We start from the raw sequence: 8,559 nt of genomic DNA, 5'->3' as shown, positions 1-8,559 counted from the left end.
CCTTTCTCAATCAGCTTACTAACCGAGATGAGATTCATTTCCAACCCAGGGACATACAGCACATCAGACTAGGTTACGATTGTCCGACCACCATCAGAATTGATGCAAAAAATCTTCACGGAACCAGCACCTTGAACTTTGGCTTCCTTACCATTTGCGAGGAAAGCGCTTTTCTCTGAGCTTGACTTCAGGATGTCGAAAAACGCTTCGTCACAGCAAACATGGTTGCTCCAGAGTCAATGATCCAGTCCACATTCCTCCGATCAGTTCCATCCAAAATGAAAGCGTACGATTTGTCTTTATTGTACCTGTTCATCGACTTCGGATACTTGCTTCCGTTCTTGTCTTGCTGATTAATTTTTTGATAAGCTGGACAATCTTTCTTCTTGTGTCCTTTTTTTCCACAGCAATGGCAAGTTAGCTTCTTAGCTTCTACCTTGAGAGCAGTTTCACCGACGACGGAATCTGCCTCGTGTAGTTTTCTAGCGTAATCCAGAACTTTTCCTTTTTATTTTCCTTTTCATCTTCAACTCGTTGTCCTTCAAAACCAGCAGCGCCGTCCGAATGCTCTCGAAAGACAGCGGAAGACTCCGCAGTAGAATCGCCACTTGAACATCTTCTCCCAAATCTTTAAGTGCACCTTGCAGTCTTGAGAATAGCTCCTCCAGCTCGTAAATGTGTGCTTCAAGATCTCCACCTTCTAAAAACTTCTTATCACAGACTTGACAGATGAGTGATACTCTTGAACACATTGTTGTCTTCTGGTGCTGTTCTTTCAACCGACTCCAGGTTTCCTTTGCAGTTGTGGCATCTCGAATAAGCGGATGTTGACGTTTTGTCAAGGCAGCGGAGGAGATGACTACGTCAGTTCAGCGGACGATGGAAGCCAACCAGCCCCCACCTTGAGGGAAGTTAAGGATGCCATTCAACAGCTAAAGACCAATAAAGCAGCTGGTAAGGATGGTATCGGAGCTGAGCTCATCAAGATGGGCCCGGAAAAGCTGGCCACTTGCCTGCACAAACTGATAGTCAGAATCTGGGAAACCGAACAGCTACCGGAGGAGTGGAAGGAAGGGGTTATATGCCCCATCTACAAGAAAGGCGACAAACTGGAGTGTGAGAGCTTTCGAGCGATCACCATCCTTAATGCCGCCTACAAAGTGATATCCCAGATCATCTTCCGTCGTTGTTACCATTAGTGAACGAGTTCGTGGGAAGTTATCAAGCCGACTTCGTTGACGGCCGCTCGACAACGGACCAGATCTTTACTGTACGGCAAATCCTTCAAAAATGCCGTGAATACCAAGTACCAACGCACCATCTGTTCGTTGATTTCAAGGCGGCATACGACAGTATAGACCGCGTAGAGCTATGGAAAATTATGGACGAGAACAGCTTCCCTGGGAAGCTTACCAGACTGATCAAAGCAACGCTGGATGGTGTGCAAAACTGTGTGAAGATTTCGGGCGAACACTCCAGTTCGTTCGAATCGCGCCGAGGTCTAAGACAAGGTGATGGACTTTCGTGCCTATTGTTCAACATTGCGCTAGAAGGTGTCATGCGGAGAGCCGGGTGTAACAGCCGGGGTAGGATTTTCAACAGATCCAGTCAATTTATTTGCTTCGCGGATGACATGGACATTGTCAGCCGAACATTTGCAAAGGTGGCAGAACTGTACACCCGCCTGAAACGTGAAGCAACAAAAATTGGACTGGTGATGAATGCGTCGAAGACAAAGTACATGCTTGTGGGCGGAACCGAGCGCGACAGGGCCCGCCTAGGAAGCAGTGTTACGATAGACGGGGATACCTTCGAGGTGGTCGAGGAATTCGTCTACCTCGGATCCTTGCTAACGGCTGACAACAACGTTAGTCGTGAAATACGAAGGCGCATCATATGTGGAAGTCGGGCCTACTACGGGCTCCAGAAGAAACTGCGGTCGAAAAAGATTCGCCACCGCACCAAATGTGTCATGTACAAGACGCTTATAAGACCGGTTGTCCTCTACGGACATGAAACATGGACAATGCTCGAGGAGGACTTGCAAGCACTCGGAGTATTCGAGAGACGGATGCTTAGGACCATCTTTGACGGTGTGCAAGAAGACTGTGTGTGGCGGCGAAGAATGAACCATGAGCTCGCCCAACTCTATGGCGAACCCAGTATCCAGAAGGTAGCTAAAGCCGGAAGGGTACGATGGGCAGGACATGTTGCAAGAATGCCGGACAGCAAACCTGCAAAGATGGTGTTCGCTTCCGATCCGGCAGGTACGAGACGGCGTGGAGCGCAGCGAGCGAGATGGGCAGACCAGGTGCAAAACGACTTGGCGAGCGTGGGGCGTATCCGAGGATGGAGAGATGCGGCCTCGAACCGTGGCGTCAAATTGTTGATTCAGTGTTATCTGTTTAGATGTTAACTAAATAAATGAATGAAATGACGTTTTCCACCAGTAAAGCAATCGTCGCTCGAGCCTTCCTGTCCCCTGTAGTCCATCCATTAGTGACCGGGTTTGGAGCTGCATCAACGACGTACTTCCACAAGTCTTCACGTACCAATAACATTTCTGCTTCGAATGACCACTGAGAGTAGTTTTCGTTCGTGAGTTTTTCAATACCGAGTTTTGACTCCATTTCGCTTCGGTTTTCTAGCGAGATTCACCTTAAAAAACTTATTACTCCTAGCTCTAGCTGGGTCCACAACCTCTTAGAGTTAAGGGAAAAATGCGTGTAGCTAGGTTGATGGTGAACATTGGAATGAAATTTATTTGTCTGATATTTATACAGATAGATTACTATGATTGAATATTTTATTATGCTTCTCGAGATTTTATAGCATTTTGCTATTTCATCTCTTTTTCTCTCGATTGTGCGCCGCTAAGGTATTTGCCATATTGTGGTACCTTGATTACGGAAATGCAAAATGTTTCATCACATATTACACACGATTACCTAATGGGAATTATTACTACAGTACTGTATACTGTATACTGATCCAAATGCAGTAGCAACAAATGTAAAAAAATAAATAGATCCCGTTTATTCCACCAAAGACTAACTATCCATCGAGGGACAATAATATGTTGCATACCTTAAAAGCGAATGTGAAAAACCGCGCCAAAAGATCACATCTGTTTGACATTGCTTTATTTACTTTTTGCATGGCGCACAACTCGGTGCACGGGAGCCGGCGCGTAACTGGCGCGCCAGGTTGCGGATTTAAGAAAAGAATCGCAATATTGCAAGCTACTATGTTGCGTATCTTCAACAATCTATCCATTGCATTCGAAGTAATCACAAAAACTCGCAACCGTGTTTTTACTCCCGAACAAAATACAGCCCGGCTTTTTGTTTTTTCTCTGCCCGTACTCGCGAACAAAGCAAGCGCCAGAAAAATGCAGGCAGTATAGGTTCGCGCGAGTGTGGCATTTTTGGTAGGCCAAATACACTCTTTTCTTACTTGTGAAGCGAGTATTTCCACCACTGTCCATAACTGTGGGAAAATTGTTTTCGAATAAATCAAATTTAGAGCATTTTGAGCATGTGAAGCAGTCAAAATCATCATGGATTGCTAGGTGGTAGATATTTAATATTGCTGATAGAAAATCATTTTCCATTGGAAGCAGTGAATTTGATTTTGAAATTATTACTTTTTTGGAAAAGTGTTCCATAATTGTAGGCGGAGTATATGTAACTAGAAATATTGCAATAGCCCAAGCCATGGAAAAAAATGTTGTCGAGTGATTTGTCTTTTTATTAGTACGGAGCTGAATTCAAGGATTAACATCAGTCCGTGTGGAATTTGACTTTTCTATACCTTGCCTTTGACCAACTAGAATCATTAAATTGATTAAAATTGAACACTTGATAGCAAGGGGCCTATAGCCTAATTAACTCAAAATCTTGACCTGGACCACCATGAGCGTCGGCCGAAATGGGAATCGAACCTTCAGTGCTTCGATTCCCATCAGCAGCGCCTCCTCGCCACACGACTAATAACGCTATTCCATTTACGGTTGATCACGCAGTCGATCGTAGCTCCACGCGAACTAAAGTGAAATAGAACTGATAGAAAGAAAACCAGAAGCAACAAAAAATGTCGTCCACTGTCGGAATCGTAATTGATATTGCTTTCGCATCTGTTACGAATGGAATGTGGTGCTTCAATCTACCTTGGAGCTTCTAATGTTCAGACGCAATGTGATGAGCGTCCAAACGGGAAACCAGTCAAGGAAATACATCTTCGAAGGAGTAAAAGCAGCCGAGGTTGGGCTTCGAACCGATAACCTCCAGCTTATCAACATAGAAGAAATACGATGGACTAGCAAGGAATGCCATCATTTCTGTGTTAATAAAAGCTTATAGGTGGTTTTATTTCTTTGAATTATAATTTTTATTATATTAATTCTTATACTTATAATCTTCAATAATCATGCATAGGATAATTTCAATCATACAAATCAAAATCCTCTTCACTATTGTTAGAATCATTTTCAGAAGCGGAGGACCTATCGTCACCATCATCGACCTCCGAGTTGTTCTCATCCGAATCACTCGCATTGGTCTTCTTATCAAATTGCTTCATAACTCGTGCCTTGAACCGCGCATAGTCCACCCCAAACCGTTTAACATCGTTTGCATTTACCCCATCGTCTTCGGCATCGCGATACTCTTCGTCATCATCATCGTCACCGTCATCATACGTTGGACTGATCATAGTCCGCCTGCCACCTATCCGGGCCCCGTATACTAAATCATCATCATCGTCATCGGACGACAGATCCGGTTCCAGATTCAGATCCTCAACGGCTCGCCTCATATCATAGTCCTCAATGCTCTGGCAATCATTGAACTCGTCCTCGTCCTCGTCGGGATAATCGTTACGCCAGTTGTTCTCATCGTTGGAATCTTCTGAATCTTCGTCCATCGAATCATCTGACCGGTCGGCAAAAGCACGATGGCTCGAATAGAGCGGATTGTCCTGAATGGCAACACTGCGCACGGGTAGAAGGGAACATGAGAAGCGAGTTTATTAATAGATTTCGTTCTACTTTACCGACATTGTTGACACTATGAGAAATACGTAAATAAAAATGGCCAAAAATTGTTTTGTTTTAAAAATCATGCATGACATGTCTAGTGCTAAAATCAATGTTCCTGATTTTGATATTACTGTAATAAGATTATAAATAATCTAAAAGCTAATATTGTGGAGAAGAGCAATATAGTGGAAATTGAAATAGCTATTTGGACTAATTTGGCTCGATCTGTCCCATTTTCAGGGCTGCAGTAAGCTCGCGGAAAAAATCACAAAAATGAAAATCAAAGTAATTTGCACTCCAATTCTTTGTTTTTGATTGTTATTGATGTGATGAAACATAAATTCAAGGAGCAGTAACCCTACTAGAGACTTAAAAAAAACTTCTAGAGAATTCAAGCCTTACATAATTTACTTGTAAAAACTTCTTAGATCTTAATACACAGATCTGTGAACCAATTATTTAATAGTAACTACTTTTGAAATTTAGTAACAAGCGTGATTCTTTAATCATATCTACTACAACAGAAGTATTCGCAAAACGATCCTAGATGATTCATATCTAAAGATTTCGTTAAGACTTATTATCCAAATAAAGAATGAATAATTCAATACTTGGCTTTAGTGGATTCACGAAGAAATCAAAATGACGTGCTGTATTTGCTTATCGAATTCCAGAATGACAATATCGAAATATTTTACAAATTCCATTGAAATCTATAGGATTGATAAGCAACATAAACAAAGTACGCGGAATGTGGGCAATTCGTCGACACGATTTTCTCAATATCTCTATGATTTGACAAATGAAATACGCATTTTTTTCTTAGCAAATACATTTCAACACAAAAGAAAAGTATTGAATTATTTGTTCTCTATATTTATTTGGATAAATGCTTGGCGTCCATGTCAAACAGACACTTCTGTCGTACGTTACAACTACGTTTTTGATTAAGAACTAGCATATGTAAGTATGAATTATTTTACAAAAAGAGGAAATGAACTAAATATCAAACATGGATGGAATAAATGGTTCAAATTATAAAGAAATTCAATTTCAACCACCTTAACCTCCATAGTGCGACTTCAAATGTACGAGAAAAAGGTGTAGAACAAGTCTTCAACCATCACCAACCTGATGTCGTCCAGATTGTCCGGTATGTATGGGATGTGTCGCTGCTGCTGCGCCTCGTCCACAACGTACAGATCGTACACATAATCTTGTTCCACGGTATCGGGTTGCTTTTCCTGCGAACTACTACTTTCCGCAATCGCTGGTCCTGCCGCAGCCGCAACAATGTCCTTTTCCACGTCCACAATGGTAGCCCCCTCAACTCCATCCACCTGGCTGAGCGATCGTGTGCAGTTCACAATCCGGAAGCGACTGTTTTGTGCGTTCTGTCGTAGTGCTTCCCGATTCCGGATGGCAAACCTAGGTCGATGCTCCCGTGAAATGGCTTCCTTGGCTTCATCCTTAGACAATCGTTGCTGCAGATGGGTGGGAATGCTACCCGGCTATGAAGAGAAAACAAGTAAATCATTGTCAGAATAGAAAGCATCGCATATCAGTTTTAGTTGCAGAGAAAAACTAATTAATTTCCTTAACAAACAAAAATATTAGTTTTCAAATTCCACGTACAAGTATTTAGAAACCCTTTCTAAATAATAATTAAGTTACAATAAACAAAACCCCAAACCTAAAAACAAACAATTTGAATCATTTTTAACCATTGTATTTTAAATGCTGATGTCAGCCACCTACCTCCGAAAACGTCCCCGCGAATTTCAAAACCGTGGAAGTCTCACCGGACACATCAGCATTGGCACCGCCAGCAGCGCCCTGCTGTGCAACATCACCGTCTGTCCGTTGTCGTTTGCAGTTCAACACGAAGGCATCCAGCGGATCTTCGTCCACTCGTCTTTTCAGTCGGATTACGGCCGCCATTGCGCAGTCTTGTTTTCGTTCCGAGAAAAAGCAATTCCTTTTGTTTTGATCAAATATTGAGGTTAGACCACGATCCGAATCCACGGGGTACGGAAAAAGGTAATTTCCGGAAAGCACTTTTCACTCCCAACTAGACTTTCAATGTAAAAATGGAACCTAATTTCTTGAACTCAATCAAATATAATTTATTTAATTTCGCTTATCGGAACTGATAAAAAATCACTTTGCAGCGCAGAATGAATCCCTTTTGATGTTGATGAAGATTTTTAGCTTCAAACTGGCATAATTTATGATTATTCTTTCTGGTATAATTTTACGAGGGGTCCATCAGAGTTGCGTCCAGCTCAGAAGGGTAGCCACTTGGGTATTGGCGCTTTGATGTTGCATGAAGAAGAAGAAGCAGAAAGATGATAATCGAAAAAATCTCCACGGGAAACCATACAGAGAAGTTTTTAAAATTCTTCTCAGAAATTCTAAAAGCAATTTAATTAAAAACGGTAAGCAGTACGGGGTTGGACTTTTCTTCTACTGTATAATAAGTACAATATTTCTATTCGAAATTTTATTTTCTAATATTACACTTAAAACACAGTATAAGAAAAGTCCAACACCGTACTGCTTACCGTTTTTAATTAAATTGCTTTTAGAATTTTTTAGAAGAGTTTTAAAAACTTCTCCGTATGGTTTCCCGTGGAGATTTTTTCGATTATCATCTTTCTGCTTCTTCTTCTTCGTGCAACATCAAAGCGCCAATAGCCAAAACAGTTTTCGAAATATCTTTACAGGATGCGGGAAGGAACCACCCGAATAGAAAATACAATAGAATTACAATTAAATATCATAAAATTACAATACATTTTATTGATGAACAATCAATTCTATTGTTCTTCTATTGTACCAATTAAATTGCCTTATTGTTGTTCCAATAAACGTACAATAAAATCTATTGACAGAAAAATGTTGACAATTAGGCTTTCAGCGATCGTGTACGTACACGCACGTTTCACTCACACTTTTACTCGGTTTGTTTGCAACCACGAGCAGCTGTCACGGCAAAATCAAATGGGATTGTTTGCAACCACGAACCCGCGTTCGTGTTGGTGAGAAATGTCGGCGAGACCCTAATAGAATTACAATAAATTCTATTGTAATGGCAAACATTTTATTCGAGAAATAAACATTTTTTTATTGTTACGGTAACTAACAACCCCTATTTTCTATTGTAAAATTGCCATTTAGAATAGGATTTATGGTGAAAAACAATATTCTTAAGGTGCCCTCAGACGTTGCAAGCAAATCACTTGCAACGAGCATTTTGCTCGCAGAAAGTGACAACTGTCAAAAATTTGGCTGTCTGACTACACTGAAAGTGATTGCATGCAAACAAATGACAACTCGTAAGCAAACGCTCGCTTGCAATGTGTGACTGCTAAGCGTTAAAAATGTTCAACTCGCAGAAACGAAACTGCGCTTGCTAGTGCAGCACTACACACTTAGATTCATTTTCGGAGTTCGGTAAGATATATTACCGAAAAAATCCTGTAAATTTTGTTTTTACAGATTTTTCGGTAATCAAGCAA

At 41.2% G+C, this 8,559-nt stretch overlaps 1 protein-coding gene across 1 annotated transcript; it reads right to left on the bottom strand.

Moving 5' to 3' along the window:
• Positions 1 to 4,365: 4,365 nt before the first annotated feature.
• On the bottom strand, positions 4,366 to 7,268 carry LOC134213636 (probable RNA polymerase II nuclear localization protein SLC7A6OS). Its single transcript, XM_062692873.1, has 3 exons — positions 6,797 to 7,268; positions 6,170 to 6,549; positions 4,366 to 4,990 (listed from the first exon to the last, which is right to left on the bottom strand). Exons 1-3 carry the CDS (start codon positions 6,977 to 6,979, stop codon positions 4,444 to 4,446), a joined length of 1,110 nt encoding a protein of 369 aa, XP_062548857.1. The 5' UTR covers positions 6,980 to 7,268; the 3' UTR covers positions 4,366 to 4,443.
• Positions 7,269 to 8,559: the final 1,291 nt, after the last annotated feature.

Source organism: Armigeres subalbatus, chromosome 2, assembly GCF_024139115.2.
Source record: "Armigeres subalbatus isolate Guangzhou_Male chromosome 2, GZ_Asu_2, whole genome shotgun sequence".
In the NCBI taxonomy this organism is placed as follows: Eukaryota; Metazoa; Arthropoda; class Insecta; order Diptera; family Culicidae; genus Armigeres; species Armigeres subalbatus.
Note: the sequence above shows the minus strand (reverse complement) of the source record. Positions and strands in the feature narration are given on the sequence as shown.